The sequence below is a fragment of the Dryas octopetala genome, chromosome 3, assembly GCF_963921425.1.
Source record: "Dryas octopetala chromosome 3, drDryOcto1.1, whole genome shotgun sequence".
Taxonomy (NCBI): domain Eukaryota; kingdom Viridiplantae; phylum Streptophyta; class Magnoliopsida; order Rosales; family Rosaceae; genus Dryas; species Dryas octopetala.
Genome location: NC_141368.1, coordinates 10,873,252 through 10,894,566, shown reverse-complemented (window position 1 = coordinate 10,894,566; position 21,315 = coordinate 10,873,252). Strand labels below are relative to the sequence as shown.

General features: G+C 37.3%; 4 protein-coding genes across 9 annotated transcripts; 2 read left to right on the top strand and 2 right to left on the bottom strand.

The window, feature by feature from the left end:
* Positions 1 to 90: 90 nt before the first annotated feature.
* Positions 91 to 3,167, bottom strand: LOC147290817 (myosin-4 protein (DUF641)). 3 transcript variants are annotated; one of them, XM_086238849.1, is made up of 3 exons: positions 2,953 to 3,167; positions 2,782 to 2,844; positions 91 to 1,524 (listed from the first exon to the last, which is right to left on the bottom strand). In XM_086238849.1, the coding sequence occupies exon 3, from the start codon at positions 1,520 to 1,522 to the stop codon at positions 254 to 256; it is 1,269 nt and encodes a 422-aa protein (XP_086094975.1). In that variant the 5' UTR covers positions 1,523 to 1,524; positions 2,782 to 2,844; positions 2,953 to 3,167; the 3' UTR covers positions 91 to 253. The 3 variants fall into 3 exon arrangements, with proteins under 3 accessions (XP_086094975.1, XP_086094974.1, XP_086094973.1); XM_086238848.1 differs by having other exon boundaries at positions 91 to 1,592; positions 2,953 to 3,166; XM_086238847.1 differs by having other exon boundaries at positions 91 to 1,585; positions 2,953 to 3,166.
* Positions 3,168 to 4,314: 1,147 nt separating this feature from the next.
* Positions 4,315 to 7,099, top strand: LOC147290816 (YCF20-like protein (DUF565)). Of its 4 annotated transcripts, none has more exons than XM_086237809.1 (5): positions 4,315 to 4,396; positions 5,078 to 5,284; positions 5,593 to 5,726; positions 5,820 to 6,970; positions 7,064 to 7,099. In XM_086237809.1, exons 2-4 carry the CDS (start codon positions 5,085 to 5,087, stop codon positions 6,062 to 6,064), a joined length of 579 nt encoding a protein of 192 aa, XP_086093935.1. In that variant the 5' UTR covers positions 4,315 to 4,396; positions 5,078 to 5,084; the 3' UTR covers positions 6,065 to 6,970; positions 7,064 to 7,099. The 4 variants fall into 4 exon arrangements, with proteins under 4 accessions (XP_086093935.1, XP_086093934.1, XP_086093932.1 ...); XM_086237808.1 differs by having other exon boundaries at positions 5,593 to 6,302; positions 6,403 to 6,970; XM_086237806.1 differs by having other exon boundaries at positions 5,593 to 6,970.
* Positions 7,100 to 7,815: 716 nt separating this feature from the next.
* Positions 7,816 to 11,645, bottom strand: LOC147290815 (nitroreductase family protein). Its single transcript, XM_086237027.1, has 3 exons — positions 10,037 to 11,645; positions 9,283 to 9,472; positions 7,816 to 8,140 (listed from the first exon to the last, which is right to left on the bottom strand). Exons 1-3 carry the CDS (start codon positions 11,636 to 11,638, stop codon positions 8,013 to 8,015), a joined length of 1,920 nt encoding a protein of 639 aa, XP_086093153.1. The 5' UTR covers positions 11,639 to 11,645; the 3' UTR covers positions 7,816 to 8,012.
* Positions 11,646 to 12,342: 697 nt separating this feature from the next.
* Positions 12,343 to 16,981, top strand: LOC147290814 (arginase 1, mitochondrial). The gene is made up of 6 exons (XM_086235749.1): positions 12,343 to 12,766; positions 12,874 to 13,033; positions 13,372 to 13,505; positions 14,861 to 15,070; positions 15,845 to 15,955; positions 16,448 to 16,981. The coding sequence occupies exons 1-6, from the start codon at positions 12,626 to 12,628 to the stop codon at positions 16,706 to 16,708; spliced, it is 1,017 nt and encodes a 338-aa protein (XP_086091875.1). The 5' UTR covers positions 12,343 to 12,625; the 3' UTR covers positions 16,709 to 16,981.
* Positions 16,982 to 21,315: the final 4,334 nt, after the last annotated feature.

Here is a 21,315-nt window from a genome sequence, read left to right as displayed (position 1 = left end):
TCAGTTACTACACAAACACATGGGCCAGCACCAATAGAGAGCGGTAGAGAGAGAGAGAGAGAGAGAGAGAGAGAGAGAGAGAGAGAGAGAGAGAGAGAGAGACGGTTGAACAATTAATTAATAGTTCATTTCATCTTACAATTATACAAAGACAAAATCACAAACAACAACAATATATTGAGAAAAGCAACAGACTGTATAAAAACACACTGCGTACCCATATGGACATTGATTGTCACAAAGAACTAGCACGTCATTCAGCAACCTTCATGCCAGAGAGATAAACTCGACTTTGAATCAGGCTGCCTCCAACCCAAAAACCAGGCATGACCATGAGACCAACCTTAGGCTTTTGATCCCTTGCATCCATTATCAAATTCTTCACCACACTTTCCATATAAACCTCTGAGAACTCACTCCCCTTCTTAACCTGAAAGACCTCAACATGAGGATCAAAAGAATAAGCCAACCTATGCAAAAGCCATATTGACTTGGCCAGTTTTAGAAAAGCCTGGTAAAAGGGAGTCCTTGGATGCCCACCACCCATTACATAATTACGTTGATCTAAATTCCCAAAAAACGAAGTCTCCATCTTTGGGTGAACCACCACTAGGTACTTGCTCCTGCAAAATCTCCCAAAAATAGAATCGGGATTTTGGCCAAGCATGTCCAATGGATCCATGTCCCGTAGAGTGAGAAATTGGTGGAAAAAGCTATCCTTAGCGACCATAAGATTGTCTAATTTAATGGAGAAGTTTTCCTGCTGAAAGCCACTGAACATTCTTTGGCATATATGGGACTCAAATGCATACTTCTTGTGAGCTCTCTTTGCATAAACAACACTGGGCTCAATTGAGTTAGCAGCTGCATCAAGGTCCCACCCAGCCGCTTTCATCATGTTAATCAATGGTTTAGAAAAGTCATGAATAGCTTTAAATGCAGCTTCAACAACCGATGTAAAGAGATCAGGGGTTAGATCCACAGGTGGAAAACCATTTTCATCAGTGGAACCTTCTGATTCTTTTATAGACAATCCCCTAAGCTTTAGATTCTTTTCCAACTTTGCTTGCTTCTGTTTTGCCTCTTCAATATGCTGCTGAAGCTGAAGGATCTCAGAATCTTTATTCTGGATTTCAGACTGGAATTTCTTAACCATAACCCCATAGGTTTTCAGAAGGATTTGTTGTTCTTGAATCTCTGCAGCTAAGCGGGAGTCCTGTGGAGAAACACACACGGGGCTGGGATTGTTCTCCCTATAGAAGTGCTTAAGTTCAGAGAGGTTTTTTAGCTCAGAAATTACAAGCTTATCAGCAGCTTGAATTTTTTCAGGGTCATAGGGAGTATGAGCAGCTTGGAGCTGGATGTAAGCTGACTTCAGGGATGAGATGTTTGTAAAAACCTTAGATACCAGGGCTTCCACAGCTTCTAGATTCTGATTCATGGCCTCTTCCATGGGTTGTGGGTGAACCTTCTGGCTATTGTTCTCACGGAGTTGAGTATCTTTCGCTCCAGTGGGTAGCATAGCTACTTCCAAAAGGAGTGGTTAAATAGACTTTCTTCAGAAAAAACACCAACACTACAGAACCTGCAAACTTCAGCATAAGTGTTAATTGCATATGCTGAAATCAACAGGTCCAAGAATATGACAGCACTGATGCGTGTTTTACTCCAGCATACGTGTATATTAAAAATAATTATCCCATAAACGTTCATATAAACAAAGATTTAGTTATGGATATGGCTCAATAAGATTTATGTATGGATATAGCTCAAGAAAGATTAAGTTATGCATAAGGAGTTGAATTTGAACAATTTCTGACTATGTTCGGATTGCATTAACTGCCAGACCAATTGCATGAACATCTGTACACCTATATGTTTCTCTGATGACTCGGTAGACTGTTCCCGAAACATATTCCAAAAGCCATCTTCTTCCGGTCAATAACATCTGGTTTACTATAACTGTAACTGAAAAAAAAATTTAACCATGCAAGAATCCAAACCCAGACATCTGTCATAAACCCTTATGTTGTTACGTCAAAACATTTACCATGTTCTGATCTGTCTCCAAGAAAATCCGCAACGAATCAATACATCTTTGAAGATTAAACTTTTATTTTTCAGAATTTGGACACTTTTATGAAGCATTGGCATGCATCAGGTAGTATCCAAAAACAAATGATATCCAGAAACAACACTAAACGAATATTGCACCCCAGTAGAAGTACTCACACTACCTAGCAAGCAGTGCTTGTAGTATTCTGTCAAAGTACTTCTAATTAATCATTAATCAATTTTAATTTTTTTTTTTCTTTCCAGTAACTAACAGGACTATGAATACAGAATACGGGTTTACTTAGGTCAAATCATGACATGTTATATGACTAATGGCAAAATCACATATTTCATTCAGTTTAAACTTTCTTGCTTAAGTTCAAAGTTGTACAGTGATTATGCAAACCTATAACTTAGATATATAAACTAAATAAAATACAAATACCTACCTAGAAGTCTAGAACATTAGGAGCAAATTACAAGCAAGAGTCCTCAAAAAGTCACTTAAATTTACTGAAAAGATTCACAGTCTCATGAAATGGTTCATACCAACAAAAGCATTGTGCAAATATCAGTGACTCATGCCTAAACATTTAGAACACGGGATCAGACAATGAGCTCAAAACAAAAATGGTACTGATCAGATGAACAATTAAAATGGGGGGAGAAAAGAAAGAAACCCAAAACATATATTGCAAAAATGAGAAATGGGCATGAGCTGCTCACCTATTAGGAGCACATATCTGCCACAGGCAGCATCTGGCAAACATAATAATAATACCCTTCAACCTAAAACACAGTACAAAGTTTAAATTAACACCATTAATCATTCAGAGAGCATACAATACGTTGATATGCACTGATTTGTAGCTGATCGTCAGAACCAAAAACACTTACCCAACAAAGAGTCCTCTTTCAACCTCGACGGCGATCGCAAGCTTGAGGCCTCTGAAAGCCCTAACCCTAACAGTCAGATTAGGATGAACCTTAAATCTCTGCAAGCCTCAATTACTGTGACAGGTAGGTAGGTGTACGATCAGACTCTGCAACCCTAATTGAACTTGGGGTTCCAGCACTTAAGCATCAGATCGGTTACTCTAAAACGAAGTGTTGCATTAGGATATTTTCTTCGGCTGTTTCATATGGTCAAAAGTCAAATTACTACAAAAGTATAAAACCAATATAGAAAAATGACTTTTTTTTTTATTCTTTTGTCTTTTCTTTTTTCTTCCTTCTATTTTCATGGAGCAAAAGTAAAGTTTTAGTAATATATATATATATTTTTTATTTTTTTATCAACAATTAGAATCTAAGACCAATTTTCAATTTTCCATAAATTTCAGACTAATTAAATTTTTCGTTTGGCATTCTTAGAAACGCTTTAAGTAAAAACACTTGAAAGTATTTATTCAAAAAACATCGAATACTTTTATTCATTCTACCAAACATAATAAAAAATGCTTTTATTAATATAAAAATATTTTTGACAGTTTTAAAAATAGTGTCAAACGAACTCTAAGTATCATCTACTGATCTACTTAGACTAAATAATTATTGGTTAAAAAAAAAGTTAAAAATAGCATACCTTTCTTATATCATATTGGTACATTTTAGGAATTTTTCTAAAGCACAAAATGGAAAATAGCACTATTAAAAAACTGGCCAACTTTAATGAAAACATGTAAAAACAAAACACGTGCCTAAGCCTACTATGCAACAACACTAATAAACAAAAGCTACTTATAGTCATCGTTACAGTTGACAGTGGCTATATTTACTGTGCAACAACACTAATAAACAACTGACAATTAATTGGTCTTTCTTATAGACTTATAGTGACAATTATAGTCATCGAGTCCGTTAGGTGGCTCTATTTAGTGTGCAACAACACTAATAAAACAAAAGCTACTCATATTATATATAGGTTCTATTTTTTGCTTACATAAACATGTCAAAATAGTATAAAATTAACATAAAAGTATAAAACACAAAATATACACTTATAGAGTTACATTAATCCTTACCATATTCGTCGTTGCAAAATCACCGTCGAATATTCACAATCGGTGCAAACTTCTTGTCGAACAGAGGCAACCAACTGGATTTCATTTTTGGGTTAACCATATTGTTCTCCATTTTTTCAATGCAACTCCAAACGCTCCCATAATGGGCCTATCCAAAGGCCCAATTAACAAATAAACAATAAAACAATATATATTTATAAAAAAGGAAACGAAGAAAGTCAGTAACGTGAACGGCCATAGCTGAAGAAGCAAGAAAAGGCTCAAACTCTTCGCAGCAAATTCCTCATTCCAGCTCATTTTGCCGAGAGTCTCTAACTGTAAGAATAAGCTTATATTTTTCTTTCTTGCTCTAGGTTTTCTGTAATTTTTTGTTAATTTTTGGTCAAATATTACCCAATCAATCGTATTAGATGGAATACTTGCATTGTTTAATGCACCGTTATCTTCTGTGATAGCGAAAGCGCGAGTTAAACAGCAAAACCCAGTTTCCCATCTTACATGAATGTGCTCGTATGCCTGTTTTTGTGTGTTTCAGTTTGGAAGGGACTATATTTGTAACTATTAATTTCCCATAAGTATTCAAATCTCTGACTGAAATTAGTGGAAAAAATCAGCTCAGTTCCGTTGATGATTATCGATTAACTTCCAATTAAATGAAATGCTTGCTAATGATCAAAGTAGGCCATATTTAAACTTAAAAATAAAAAAGTTTGAACTTTTAGTGAACAAGGGTCACTGAAGTGCTCAAAGTTACTCTAGATGTTGTGTCAATAAAATTGGGCAACATGACTTGAATGTGCGAATTTTTGAAACTGTTGGGTCGTGTGCATCATTGTTTTCTAGGATTGTGATGTTGGTATGCAAAGAAACCAGTCATCTACGAGTTATCCATGAGGAGGGCAATACTTGTTTACCATACAACACATATAATCTTTTTTGTTTTATGTTTTTAATTTATTCCTCATATTTAGGATTACATTGTGAATTGTTGCTTGCAGGCTGCACATGGTAATGGCGACTGCAGTTGCATCGCCTAACTATCCAAGAAATGTTAAGCTTCCATCTTCCAAGTGTGTCAGGTCTGGAGTTATAGCTTTGGGTCTTTACACAATGCTTTACAAACCTACTAGTGCTTTTGGCCAGAAACTCAATTCTCGCTGCTGTTTCTTATACTTACCTCAACCTCTTCTAGTCAACAAGTTCAAGTAAGTCACCATGTGAATTGAGTGATAGGATCTTAATATGTTCAAAAGAAAGTGAGTACATGTTCTTGCAACATGATACCCGTTTTAAAATAAATTTCAAACTTGGGATTTCCTTTTTCCTTTTTTGGCATCTGAATGTCAAAAGCACCTAGTTTTGTGAAAGCTATCTATACAAAGTAATAGCTTCCCTCTATAATGAGCTGCACCAAAAGATATTGGTATTAGGAAAATCGACAAAATGAGTTTAAGGTACTGTTACTGAGATTTGCCTCTGCCTATAATTTGGGGTCTTGTTTTAAATTGTACAGGAGGATGGCATGGTCTATCAGAAGTAGTGTAGATAGCAATGGGTTGGACCCATCTCCAACAAATGGTGCTGCTGGCACGACACGATTAATCAGGGCTATCCAAGCTATTCGAACCAAGCTAGGTGCCAAAATTCGTGAGTTAAGAAGAGATTTTCCAATGAAAGTACTCTTCTTCTTAGTGGGTTTCTATTGTGCAACTGCTTATGCTACTGTTATTGGGCAAACAGGCGACTGGGACATTCTATCTGCGGCCTTTGCGGTGCTTATTGTGGAGGGGATTGGGGCACTCATGTATAAGGCTTCTGTTCCTTTATTGCAGAAGACGAGGAGCCTGATAACCATGTTTAATTATTGGAAAGCTGGGCTTTCAATGGGTCTCTTCTTGGATTCATTTAAATATGAAATCAATGACATTTTTGGAATCAGTAACCCCTTCAATTTCGAGCTAGATGTGTTTTCAATATTATTGTAACACATGGCTCTTTCAGATGCTGTTTACTGATATGTTTATTGTACAAGGATTCAGAAAATGTGATTGGTAAACATAGGTCAGGACCTGACTACAATGGCAATCGTAAACTCTTTCAGAGAAAAGAGGAGGTCAAAAGGGAAACATAGATCAGGAGCTGACTGCAATGCTGGTAAAAAGGGGCCTTATGACTTATGATTTAACGGAATATACTGGCTTCTGGAAAGATTGGAGCCAAGATGTGAGTGGTTTCTGATTATTGAAGTTATTTCAGTTGAGCTTATGTGAAGTCTGCTTCTTTTTTGTTCACACTTTGTACAAGTACAAGCATTGCTTGGCAGGGTTTTACTGGCTATAGGTATATTCTGTTAGAGGCACCAGGCCATCAAAAGCTAAGATAAGTAGGAATGAAGCAGAATGACAACTTTCTAAGTGGACCAAGCTATATGTGCCTCCCAGCTGATTACTTCAAACTCACGAATAATATCCTGTCAACTCATCTGGAAACACTGACAAGTCAGGCGTAAGATACTCTATGATGTTTAGTTTACCAAGGTTTGTTCTCACTTCTCAAGGTAGTTGTCCATAGTTTCTAAGCTGGTTACGAAGGAAGTACAGGTCAGAGGCCTGAAATAGATTTTCATAGTGTCTTTTCCATATAAAACTATGGACTATGTCCCTTGTGTACTTTGGATCTGTCTCTCTCAATTCCAGAAGCCTTGATAAAGCGTCTCCTTTCTTCATCTATCAATGATGCATATTATCAATGATTGTACAAGTCCTATGCAATTTAGAACAAGGACCTGGATCCTCTACCAGACATTTTCTATACCAGACTATAACAGGCTTTTCATACCAGACAAAGCAGATAGTTCTGGACTAGAAGTTATCTTACAGCTAAATCATCTAGTGAGTTACGAGCTTCTTTGATCTTGCTTCTGATTACTTTGTATTCAAATTCATCTACTTCTTGATGATACTGCTTCTCACCCAATGTTTTAGGTATGGTTTGATCTTCCAGAAGATATCAACGTTTTTGCCAGTACTACCCCATATAAAGGTCTGAAGGCTTGAAATAATAATCAGTTCCGGGTTCATGGAAAAGCATGAATTTATAATGATTTGATCATAATAGGGGATAACAAGGAATTGTCTAGTTTTGTGTCACTGTGCAACAAGAATTGTCTACATAGAGGGCCAAGGGGGAGGAGCTTTGTGTCTGTGCAACTGTTTCATAAGAAAGGTCCTATCCTCCATGAGAACGGCCTGGAGGATTAAAAATCTGAACCCGGCTACTAATGCCAATAGTTGGATATCCAGATTTAATATCCAACTGTTGTATACAAAATTGAGGCTCCATAAGGCTTAAAATTGGATATTAAATAGTTGAAATCTGAACCCGGCTACTAATGCCCAAGTCCATAAGGGTCCCTGAGATTTAAGGGCCTTCAGGCCTAAATTAGGCAATGTATACAAAATTGGCTACAAACTTGAAACGAGCCTCATTGTCTCTCAGCTTTCAAACTCTCAAAATTGAACCTTCAAACAAGCAGTAATTTGCAATAGTCAATTGCTGGACAAAGTGTGTACATAAAAAATAAAAAAAATGCTGGAAAAAGCTGACATCAGAGGCAATAGTATATTTGTATAAGCAACATGACACAAAACTCATCAAATATTTATAAATGGGATCTTTTTACGGAGTGAAAAAAATATAAATATAATCAAATCGTACTTACATCATAAACACCATGTGGGTAAAGCCATTGAATTGAATTTTCCAAAAATTTACAATGCTCAGCAGCTTTTAACTAATAGAGTAATAGGTACACAAAACTTGTCTACCAAACTAAAAACTAATTGGCAGGCAATTTTCTAGCATATACATCTATGACAATGAAGTTTGGCATAAGTCTTGGAAGGTTATCTAAGTATAATTACAACCCTGCAATCACGCATCAACACCAGGGCCAGGATATGCTGGTAGGCTCATAATCCGCTTGTCGAGGACTGGGCCTCCCACTGTGAAATGATATAGACTCTGGAAGTTTGATCCTTTCAGTCCAAGCAATTCATGCACTGCAAAACAACAACAAAAAGAAAACTTTTAACAAAACACAAAGATGCAGGAGATGACATCAGAATATTTCAATCCCACACAAGGATAGCAGGAATAGGAAGTTTATCCAACACTTTTTAGGATTGTTTTTGTTTAAATAAGTTTAATTATATGAATCCAAGACAATCTTTTGGGGTTGTTCTTTCTTTCATTTATCTTCTTTCTAATGTACGTATTTTTATGTATGAATTTAATTTTACACTTGATGGATGATCATAGTAGAGAATCTAACCAGTAGAGGTCAAGGATAACAAAACATGAAACCTCTAGACTTCTATGGCAATCAACAATTGTTTTACCTAGTTCAGTTTCTTTCCTGTGGTGGCTTTCCATATCACAGTTCACCACTTTCTCAATATTCCCATTAATTCCTGATGTCCATATTTTTTAAAAATCATTCTCACTTATTTCTATATTCTTTAGTACAGCAAATATCACGTGCGCTAAGTGCAATGTTGCAATGATCTACTCTATTGTACCATCTTTAAGAGTGGTTTCAGCATCCCTTCCATATTACAGCACGTAGCCTAAGTAACTGAAAATGCTATTACTTCTGTAGTGTATGACATTTCTATGATCTATGAAAAGTTATGCCTCCTGTTCCCATTTAGTATTTCCTTAGATTTACCATGTGGAGTGAGCCTACATAAAGGAACACATGGTCCCTCTGATATTTGGTCCTACCAATTGGTGTGTAAAAAGCTTAGACCTTAATGGAGGGGGACTCATCATGCACACATAATCAGATACATGATAATTACAAAAGTAGTTAACATCCTTCAGCCTTCAAGCGAAACAAGACTCACTTAACCCTTACAGGCTGCCAACATCATTTTTCTTTTGATGACTCTGATTTAACAAATGATGATACACAATGATCTTTTAATCAACACCATAGATTTTGACTCCTATTTGACATTCTTAAAGACTTGTCTTTATCACAAAACTTTCCTGAATTAATGTGGAAGTGCGTACTATATTTTTCGAACAGCTTGGATTTTCGATAATTCAGTACAGATGTGTAGTACACCATGTAATGTTCAATTGCTATAGGATTGGGAATCATTGGTTAAAAAGAAGGTGAGGGAAGAAGAGATCATACCAGGATCATCAAAATAGCAACCAATTCCTGTTGCAGAAATGCCAACCGCATGCGCTTCAAGGTACAACACCTGTCCAAGAACTCCAGTCTCCCAAAACAATCGAGGATACATCCACACATTTTTATCATGCAATACAGACTCAAAACAAGCCACCATACCAAGGCTGAAGCAACCCTGACTGGCAATTTCCTGCATGTAGATGCATTCTTTTAGCAAGAGTTGGGATATGTATATACACACACACATAAGGTAACCCTCACTCGCAATTCTGTTTTCAGTAAGAAACAAAATTGTTCTTCTAATTATAGGACCAAATTGGGGATTTAGAAATTAGTAGCCAAAGAAACACCTCGGGATTTGGGAATTTGGGTTTAGACATACATATTAATTCATTAGATAATTCTAGAATAATCTAAAATCTTTTATGACGCATACAGAAATGGTGTTTAATGTATGACTTGCAGGATATTTTAATGCAAAAATCACGTTATTTGGTATCTTGCTGGAAATAAGTTTGAAAATGTGGTGCAGTGCCTTCAAATGCAATAAAAAAATGTCTTCCTCCATATTTGTTAAAATAAAATAAAAATGAGATTTTTTTCTCATATGTAATGTTCTTTCAAAGTCTATATTTTCATGAATCTTGAGCATTGTTCAACATCTATCTTACCATCATATTCTTATACCATCCATTTTAAGCAATTCCACTAATATATAACATTCAAATGAAATAACATTTAAATTTTGACACACCTGATGGCACGAGAGCTTTTCTGCGAGAGCCCGACAATCAGTTCCTTCAAGTTCATACAGAGGAAGATCTTCCGGGCAACCCTCTGGTTTCACCCATTTAAAGCCGGACCTCATAGATTTCTTGAGCTCATCCAAATGATCTTCATTCCTCACCAAGAAATATAAACCCTGTGGCAATCCTGCCACTCTATGAACAAACAAGGCAGCATGGACCTGAGCATCCCATGAAAGAGCCCGAAATGGCAATGTCAACTGCCTCTTCTGCTTCTCTCCATTTTGAGAACCCGAAGGGAGACAATGTAGAAGAATTTGGTAAAATGTATTTCGATCCATTACCGTAACTGCATCCATATCAACCGCACTCCTACGCTTCCTAATGACTTCCCTAGCTGTAAAACCCTTATATAAAACTTCACTACAAATCCCACTACTCTGAAATGGATCAACCAAAAACCTATCACCTAAATTTCTCTGTTTTTTCGCGGCCTCTGCCGTTCTATAGATTATATCCCAACAAATGTGCTCTTTGCTAAGCAAATTTGGCTTTCCCTTCCACTCCAATTTTGAAAACTCTGATATTGCCAAGCTCAATTGCTCATAATTCACATCAAATTCACCAGCCCCATTAGGAAAAACCACTAGAACACAATCTGGGTGCTCAAATTCAATCTCGGGAAACCGCCCTTTAACAGGCCGAGACGGAATTTGAAACTTTGGGACCATGTCAAGCCCCATTAGCTTCTCCAAATCCTCATACCCCAACCCATCAAGAAGCTTCACGTCCCAACCAAGCACTGCCGCGGCCATAGCAACTGCGGCGATAGCGTGACCAACATCGTGATTGCAATACCGGAATGCACGCTCCCCATACTTCCAAGCCTCGCGCCAAAAAATCGAGGACAACCCAATGAGAAACGAGCCCTTGGGAAAGAAATTGGTGAAAACCCAAGATGGGATTTGAGCTCTAAGCTCCAAAGCATGCTCTTTCGGAGCGTAATGCGCTACGAAACCCGAATCGGACAAGGACTCTATTGGCGGAGCGATGATATAAGCCTCAGTAGGGTGTAAATTACCACTGCTGGGATTGACTCTAAGCGACCAGGTCGAAAACCCAGTACTTTTCCAAGCTGAAAGAGCTAGAGAATCGTAGAAGAACTGAGAAATGGTGGATTTGGAAATGGGTTTTGGAGGTGGGAGAGAGACGAACAGAGAGGAATACAGAGGATTTTCAGAAAAGTTCTGGTTTTGATTCTCTGTGGGGCAGTGTAGGAGAGGTAGGAGAGGGGCAGAGACGTACCTGCGAAATGGGTTGGGTTGGTTGGCCCAGTCGAGCCCGTGAGGGCCTCTGGCGTACCTGCTGAAGTGGTGCTTGGTCTGGTTGTGGTACTTGAGGACCTGCTGCTGCAAGAGCTCTTGGTCTTGTGAGTCTTGTGGTTCTTTGGTATTGGAAGTAGATGAAGGTGAAGGTGATGATGGAGAAGAGGAGGAAGAGAAGGACATGGCGGAGATTAAAATTTTGTTGGTGGTGATCGATGGAAGATGGTAGAAGCGTGGAGAGTTTAGAGGGAAAGAGGAGAACCTTGTTGGAGTCAGAGGTGGCATCTTCGATTTTTTTGCTTTCGCTTCTGTTTCTGAAAGAAAATGGTCCTAAGTTCTTGTTCTGGATTCTGGAATGGCTCAAACTATTGGGCCTGTTGGACCAAAAGCCCAATGTTTGGTCCGTATGCGCACAGTCTGAGCCCAATAAGGCCCAGAATCGGGTTGGGCTGTCATTGGGGTGCGTGATGCACCTTGCGGCGCATTTTAACAGGATGTACGGCACACGTCAGAAACATGCACCTTGAGGCGCGTGACACTAGTTTCAACCTTTTTGGGATTGTTTGTCTGTCTGACGTTATGATTGACATGTGACTCGGAAAATCACCATTTTCATGTCGTCATCAACCAATCTCCAGTTTTCGCTATGGGCACTACCTTCTCAAACAAAATAAGGTCCGTGCTTAAATTTTCTTTCTAATTTGTGCATCCTATCCTTTTTTCTTCCTATAAACAAAATGTTAAGAAAACCGATCATAACTAGTGAATGTGAACACCATTGTTGTAGGTCAGTTCTTCGGTTCTTCCCCTGTTCGATAGATAATACATAAGATATTAAGTTGACATAGTCCAAGACTCCAAACTAGTGTTATTCAAAAAGTTGTGTTTGACAAAGGACAGGTTTGTCTTTTTGACATGAAGGAGAGTGGCAATATCACTGACCAGTCATCATTCCTGCTCATTCAGTATTACAATACTTAATTTGGATTACGTTATCTAAATCCAGAAGGCACATCCCTCAAAGACACGAGCATACAAAAGCTTCATGCTTTCATTTCCTCAATAATTTTCACGCTCCACTCAACCCACTCACTCAGTCACTCTCCTTTCCACCTAGCCCTTCTCTCTCCCTCTCTCTCTCTCTCTCTCTCTGCTTCTTTCCATCACCTTCGACTATCCCCAAGGGACAACACACAACTCTGATTTCTTAACAATAAAACCATTACAACTCCACGGTCTTGTGAGAAATCAACTGTTCTGTAATTCACAGCAATGTCAATCATCGGACGAAGAGGAATCCACTACTTGCAGAAACTAAATGCTGCAAACGTCCCCACAGATTTGGTAGAAAAGGGTCAGAGCCGCGTCATAGATGCTTCTCTCACTCTTATTCGTGAGAGGGCCAAGCTTAAGGTATTTGCCATGTTGGGTATGAGTGATTTTTCGTTTCTGTATTGTATAAGTGGATGTTTGGGCTTGGAATCAGTATTTCTAAATTGGGTTCTTTTTGTTTTGTTCAGGGAGAGCTTGTGCGTGCTTTAGGAGGTGCTTTGGCATCGTCTTCTCTTCTCGGGGTTCCTTTAGGACATAACTCATCGTTTCTTCAAGGGCCTGCTTTTGCTCCTCCTCGTATTAGGGAGGCTATCTGGTGTGGTAGCACCAACTCAACAACTGAAGAAGGTATAAAATTTAGATGATAATCTAAATCTTTGCTTCTCAACAAGCAATATTTCATCAAGATAAGTCCGTTTTAAATTTAGCCCCCAACCCAACAAGTGTTGGTTGTCTCTTGAAATATAACATTGGTTTGCATTTAGCAGTTTATGTTATTTATGTAACCAAAGTATTATCATCTTTATACATATATGTACTTAGGTTGTTTAGTAATCATTGAATATTCATGAAAAAACTGAAATTTAGTGAATTGGAGAGATGTCAAGCTTGTTGTTTTGTTTTTCTTATATTTTAAAGCATTTGATGGTGTGTGTAGTCATCTTAACACGATGCTGGAAATGCAGGGAAAGAGCTAAATGATCCGCGGGTGCTAACTGATGTTGGTGATGTTCCTGTCCAAGAAATTCGAGATTGTGGAGTAGACGATGACAGATTGATGAATGTCATTAGTGAGTCAGTCAAGCTAGTGATGGAAGAGGTAGGTTACCATTTTTATAAATTTCCAGTTGAAAAACTAATAAAATTATTTATTTTAAGGAATAGAATTGCAATTCTAATCACTTATTCTGTTGGAAAAACTGTTGCAAGTTTGCAACTCTGTTGTTCTGTTCCCACAACTCTCCCATTTGTTCTGTAGGTAGAATTAGTCGGCGGCACTGGTTAAATTAGTTGGTAGACTTAAAGTCATGCCCTGTTCATTGAAAACTGGAGAAATTTCTCCTTTTTTACTTATTCACTTATTTGCAGGAAGGTGTACAATTATATCTCATCAGTTATGAACTTCTCTGTTTTGGTAGAGGTGAATACTATGCTCAACTAGCTTGATAACTCTGAAACTAGCTACCGTTTGCTTTAGGTTATTTTCCAAAAGTTTAATTTTTGAACCATCATCATTCCAAATTTTAATAGATCCCTATTTTCTTCTCCATTAGCAGTGTAACTTGATGTGCTTTATTTTATTATGCTGGACTGTGTTTGAGCAACAACAATTAGTCGAACTACAATATGTCCAATGTTCAGTTGATCATTAATGCAATTTCTCAAATAGGTTATATCATTGGATTACTTATCAAAAGAGAGAGAAAATTACTTGGTTAGTTGGTAAAGTTGTCAAACCTCAAAATTTCCCCTGTTTGTTGAGGTTTCCAACTGCTATGAATGTGGAAAACAGTTAGGAGTTACAATTTTGTAGGCAGATGCTCCTGAAAATTTGTGGGATGATGTTTCACTAGTGTCTACGTTACATAGGGGCTGTGAAAATTAGTGGAGAGGACCCTTGGTCATTTCTCTATGGCAAACGACTGATAGTACATCTTTTACTTGCATATGCAATCCCAACTTTTTATGCTTTCCTACTGGTGCATGAAATTTCATCAATGGATAAACATTACATCTGCGGAAGATTGACTTAATTTCTTAATAGTGTATTGAATTCAAACTCAGAGTGGTATACTATATTGTGGTACATTACATTGAAGTTTGAAAAACTTTTGGCAAGAACTTTGAGATATTCATGCCAGACAAAGAAGCATAGAAAAGTCGGTTGCTGTCTGTGGGAAACACAAAGTCCTGATCTTTTGAGTTATTTTGGATCTTCTATCCAACCTAATAGATATTTGGTTTAACTGGATTCTGGAAATTGATCCTGGATATGTTCTTGTTTGGACAATTTGTTTCTTGGAAACCTTCACAGATATTGAGAGTGCTCGCTCTTTAATATGAATGTTATCCTTATTTTGTGTGATATTTTCCATTCCAATGAATGTATGTATACACTGACCACCTTTTGGTTTTGGAAGATGCACCTTTTTTATGATGTCCATGCCCTTTCAGGATCCATTGCGCCCATTAGTGTTGGGTGGCGACCACTCAATTTCTTTTCCTGTTGTAAGAGCTGTCTCTGAGAAGCTTGGGGGACCTGTGGATGTTCTTCATCTTGATGCCCATCCTGATATCTATCACGCCTTTGAAGGTAATAAATATTCGCATGCATCTTCTTTTGCTCGAATAATGGAGGGCGGTTATGCTCGGCGGCTTTTGCAGGTAAATTCGTATCTGTAGTTACACTAGACTCACTACTTACATTCCACTAATTTAGAAAATGCTTACTGATTGAAATAATAGATTGACTAAAGGTGATTATTCACAATCTTATGATATCTTTTTTAGTTTCACCTAACCTGGCTATCTATGCGTACAATTGCTGATTCTCTCTAAAGCATCTCATAGGATTTTGACATCACCTGTGGGAAACTTTGTATACATTATCAGCTGATAGTTTTTGCCCTTTTCCCCTACTTTGTATATACACCTACTTGAGTTGATGTAGCTAAATTTAGAATCTTTGGTGGAGGAGGCAGAATGGCTCATGGAAAGTATTCAAATGAACATAGTCCCATGTGTTATGGATAGCTATGTTATATAGCATATAAGATTTCTTAAGCATTTTCTGGTTCGATGTTTCTAATTTTGGCATCAAGTATGGCTTAATCACCTTAAGTGACTTTCCAAGTTTAGTTATTGCATCCCTGGCTCTTAAGTACAACCTTTCAAATGAGGTTCACAGCAGTAGCATTTTTGTTGTTAGGACTCTGTCTAAAATATAGATGAAATTTAGTTCATACAAGTGTTCTGCCACTTTAACAAGTTTCATTCGATATGTCTATGTCATAATAAGACCTATCTATGCTAATTTTCTCATTTAACCAAATTTAGGTCTAATATGCTCTTGCATTCACAGATTAAGTTGAATGCCCTTTTTTAGTGGATATCCAGCATTTGCAGTTAACCTAATGAACTTGGTTGCTGACTTTTCAGGTTGGTATTAGATCAATTAACCATGAAGGGCGTGAACAAGCAAAAAGATTTGGTGTTGAGCAATATGAAATGCGAACCTTTTCGAGAGATCGTCACTTTTTGGAAAACCTGGTCAATCTCTATCTCTATCTCTTTTTCTCCCACCTCCCACCCACCCATGTGTGCCATGTGTTTACATGTATGAATGTATTTATTTATGAGCTTCTGTGTGTGTCTCAGTCTTTCTCTCTTTTGTTCCTTCCCACTAAACTATGCATATCCATGATTGTTTATGTGTCTTTATGTAGTTATGTAGATTTGTTGTTAGATATTTAAGGAATTCTATTCGGTGGAATCTTGTCTATGTTGTATATAAATTATGAAAGATATCAATGTGTTAAATACACATCCATTTAGGATGTGACAAACATATTTATGTAATTGATACAAGGCATGCAAAATTCTTGGTACTATACTGATAGTCAATAAATAGTACCATCTAAAGTGAAATCAACTCGTCTGATAATTTTTTTATAAAAGAAAGTCATGAAACCATATAGGTTAAGTGGGATAATTGCATACCATCCATAGTGAGGGTAATGCTAAGAAAATTTTCTTTGACAGAAACTAGGGGAAGGTGTGAAGGGTGTGTATATCTCTATAGATGTAGATTGCCTTGATCCTGCCTTTGCTCCCGGAGTGTCACACATTGAAGCAGGTGGTCTCTCCTTCCGTGATGTTCTCAACATACTCCACAACCTCCAAGGTGATGTTGTTGCTGCAGATGTTGTCGAATTCAACCCACAGCGTGACACTGTTGATGGGATGACTGCAATGGTAGCTGCCAAGCTCGTGAGAGAGTTGACTGCGAAGATATCAAAATGATAAAATGGTGTGCCTGCCTGCGGTGCACCTGGAGACCAAAGCTTCCAGCATAACACGGATTGTTTTTCTTCATTGCAGTTTCATTATAGAATATCTAAGGCACTAAAAATATAGATTGGTGCAGTATCTGGATGAAGAATTTATTTCCAGCATATATAATATTTCTGTGGGGACATTGCTGTGCTTAATCAGATATGAAAGGGCAGACAGGTATTTGTCAAGCTCAATGTTGCTTCTCTATGTTTAATAAAAATATATATACAGTTTGCACAATACGATTACTCAACAAGCAGTTAGAAGCTGATGGTAGATTTCACTGAATTTTCCAGTGGATCCTCTGTTTAATTGCCAACAGTAAGGAAGGACTCGGGAGGAATAAATGCAAAGAAATGGCCGGCGTTATCTAATTGGCATGCGCTTAATTGGTGTTCCTTCATTGGCTCGTATTATTAATTGGACCTGTATCCTCTGCCAGGCAAAATATACCAGACTGGTACCCAATTTTTAATCTCAGCCCTTGATTCAAGTTTGATGGCTGAGATCTTGCCATATCAAAAAAATCCTCTTTTTTCATAAAATAATATTGAAAGATGTAAAAAAAAAAAACAAACCACCATCAGCCCACCGTACCCACTGCACCACCCACTCCTCCGGCTTTCCCGACCACCCTCCCTAGTCCCTACCTCCTACCATTTTTTTCTCTATCTCTATTCTTTTCTCTCCCTCTGCACTCTCTTTCCTTCTCTCTCTCTCTCTTCCCTCCAGATCGGAGTCCTAAAGTCCGACGCAGAGGCGATGGTGCAGGTGGCTAGAGCTTCTTTCTTGTTGAATACATGGGTGAATACTATTTTTTTTATGGGAGATTCAAACTCATGACTTCGAATGTTGGAACAATTATTCTTAAATCACTAAAAATACAAGCCTCACAAATATTAATTAAAATATTGAAATGAGGAAATATGAACTTGTTGATGGCGTTGACTATTATGGTTCATTCCCTTGTCTAAAACCAGCAACTAAAATAGATGTTTAGTTACATGATCATATATCCTCTGAAGATTCAACTGCAAAAATGGCGAGACCCACCAGACTATACACTTTGTGTTCTCTACTAATGGCATCACTATTTGCTTATTCTGCATCTGTGCAGTTAAATGACCCTGGTACACTAATCTTGCTGCCCCTTTTTTTTAATTACAATGTTAATCAAAATCCAAGAAACTCATCCCAGACTTACAGAGATAGAGAAAAAAATGGTAGGAGGTAGGGACTAGGGAGGGTGGTCGGGAAAGCCGAAGGAGTGGGTGGTGCAGTGGGTACAGTGGGCTGATGGTGGTTTATTATTATTTTTTTTTTTTTTACATCTTTCAATATTATTTTATGAAAAAAGAGGATTTTTTTGATATGGCAAGATCTCAGCCATCAAACTTGAATAAGGGCTGAGATTAAAAATTAGGTATCAGTCTGGTATATTTTGCCTGGCAGAGGATCCAGTTCCTTATTAATTATATTATACTTGCGTGGACATCATTAATCTAGGACTTCCAAAGCTTATTAAGCTCTAAATCTCAAAACATAGATCACTTTGTCGATATTAGATTGCATACGTAGACTCAGACAAAATAGAAGACAATATATAACACAACTGCCCATACATGAATAATTGACATAAGGTTGTTACTTCCTCGAGTATTACAACTGTACTAGTTTTGGTGTTCCCACATAAGTGGGTTATACACCTCTATCAAAGAGAGAATACAAAACAAAACAGTATACCTGTATAAGTAATTTTATATATTAAAATGTGGAAAATATAGTGGGACCCACTAATGTTGACGGGACGGGGGCAGCAAATCTATTGAGAAGAGGGGCAAAAGTGGTGGATTTTGTCTTGCGCGGCGTTCAACCACGAGAAGTAGCAGTTTCCGGCAAAAGCAGAGCAGCAGCAGTAGCAGATTGCGGAGCAAGTCCAGCACTATCAGCAAGTTGGCCACCAGTGGCACCAGCAGCGACAGCAAGTGAGCCAGCAACAGTAAGAAGCACAAAATGTAGAGCAGAGGCTGCCAGGAGTGTGGAACCAGAAGCAATACGAGCGAAGCAACTGAGAGTGAACCAAACACCACCATTGCCTTGCAGCACCTGAGACTGAAGGCCAAACAATAAGCAAGCAAGCTAGACAGCACAACCATCATGGTGATAGGGTGTGTTTGGAAAATATCTGCGCCTGGATATCTCATCTGGACCAAGGTTAGTAGTGTGGGAATGATGAACACAAGAAGGTCATGGGATGTGGAAGGGGGCATTGTTTGTAGTACTACTGCAAAGTTCATCATCAACCGCAGATTGTTGATGAAAGGATTATCAAAATGATAAATCGGCATACTAGCTGTGTTGTTGCTTTAGATCCTTGAGAAATAAAAATGTTACTCTCTTCTCTCTTCTCTCTCTCTCTCTTCTCTCTTCTCTCTCTCTCTCTCTCTCTACAACTCCTCTTACAAAAACTGCTTTTTTTTTAGGTACACTTTCTCTTTGTGGTATTCCACCTCTTGCTTGTTTTTGCCTTAAGCAAGAGAAACTTAGATTTATAGAGGGCAGATTTCCCTGCCTTAACATCAAGCAAGAGAAACTTCCTAGAAAATTTCATTAGAGGATACTTATAGAGGGCAGATTTCCCAACCAGTTTTTGGCATCCACTAGCTAGTCTAAATGGCAAAACCTGAGTCAATCAACTCCTCTTTCTCTCTCTACTCTCTGTCTCTCTACTCTTGGTCTTCTATTCTCTACTAGTCTACTCTTTCTCTCTCTACTCTTTGTCTCTCTTTCTCTCTCTAACTCTCTTCTCTCTCTCTCTCTCTCTCTCTCTCTTCTCTCTTCTCTCTCTCTCTCTCGACAACTCCTCTTACAAAAACTGCTTTTTTTTTTAGGTACACTTTCTCTTTGTGGTATTCCACCTCTTGCTTGTTTTTGGTCCAAAGATGAAATTCTTAATGATAGTTGGTATTCACCGATTTTTGCAATAATAGCTTGTTCTACAGCAGGATTAACTGCATTTTATATGTTTCGTATCTATTTACTTGTTTTTGAAGGACATTTAAACGTTTATTTTCAAACTTACAGTGGCAAAAAAAATAGCTCCTTCTATTCAATGTCTCTATGGGGTAAAGATAAAGGAGGACCAAAAATTATTAAAACAAATTTTCGTTTATTAGATTTATTAACGATTAAAAACAATGAAAGGACTTATTTTTTAAACACATATCGAATTGATAGTAATGAAAAGTCTGAATAACTCCAATGTATATGAATATGAATTCCAATGTATTAACAACAAAACAGGAAAAATACTCTCTCCCTACTCCAGTACTCCTACTCTTTCTCTCTCTACTCTGTCTCCTACTCTTTCTCTCTCTCCCTACTCCTCTACTCTTTCTCTCCCACTCTTTCTCTCCCACTCTTTCTCTCCCACTCTCTCTACTATTTCTCTCTCTACAAAAGTCTATATGAATAACTCGTATTAACAACACAACAGCAAAAAGACATAAGTCTACGGTTTCCAACATCTTCAAATTTCCTTTTTGGTCGTCAATATATAGGACTGAGATACAAGTTACAACAGATAACAAAAATCTAATACATCTTGACTCATCTTCATCTTGTCAAATAAATAATATAATTGACATGATTTCCAACATATTAAACTATACAAATAAAAAAAAAATTTAAACTATACACATCAAAAAGCCTATATGAACTCCAACATATTAACAACACAACATTGATAAAAAAAAAAAAAAAAAAAATCAACGAAACAGTACGTACAACATGTGAACTGTAAAACTGTAAAAGTCAAGTAAATTAGCTAGCTAGTTCTAAAACAAGAACTTTTCATATGAACTATCACAAATCATTAAAGAGATAGAAGTAGTAAATTAATATAAAGAGTACCTTAATGAATGAGTTGAACAAAAATTTTCTAAACCGTAGATGCAATAAGAGAGATGATGTAGTAGCTTTATAGTGTTCTAAAATTGGGGAAAAATTTTTTTAAGGAGATAAATGTACGTTTAGAGGTTTTTTAATTTTGTGGTGAAATTTTTCTAAAATCATTTTTATTTTGTAATTTAATTGATGTTTTGTAGAATTTTAAAAAGGGTTATATTAGTATTTTTAAAAGCTTATGTTGCAAATGTATTATTAGATGCATTAAATAATTTAATTGACATAAAAATTCCATGTCGATCACCAATAATTAAGACACCAATAATTTGGGCACCCTACCATAGCATAGCCTAATACTTAATTTGGATTACGTTCTCACATATTTGGTACATATTTGGTTCTGCAGTAATTTCTTCAGTCTTACCGACCCCGCTAAGTGGTTTTCTCCCATAGTATAGAACATGCATGCAGTTGAAAATCTCGCACAAGCAGGTCACATGACAGAATGTAAAGCTCACATAATTAATAGAGTCGACCGTTGAAATAAAAGTCTAAAAAAATAACGCATCTCAACTTCCAAATGAATCCTTTGACTTTACCGTGTATTGGGGATCACGTACAAGTGTACAACACAAATTCAGTTCAAAAAGTAACATTTTAATATATAT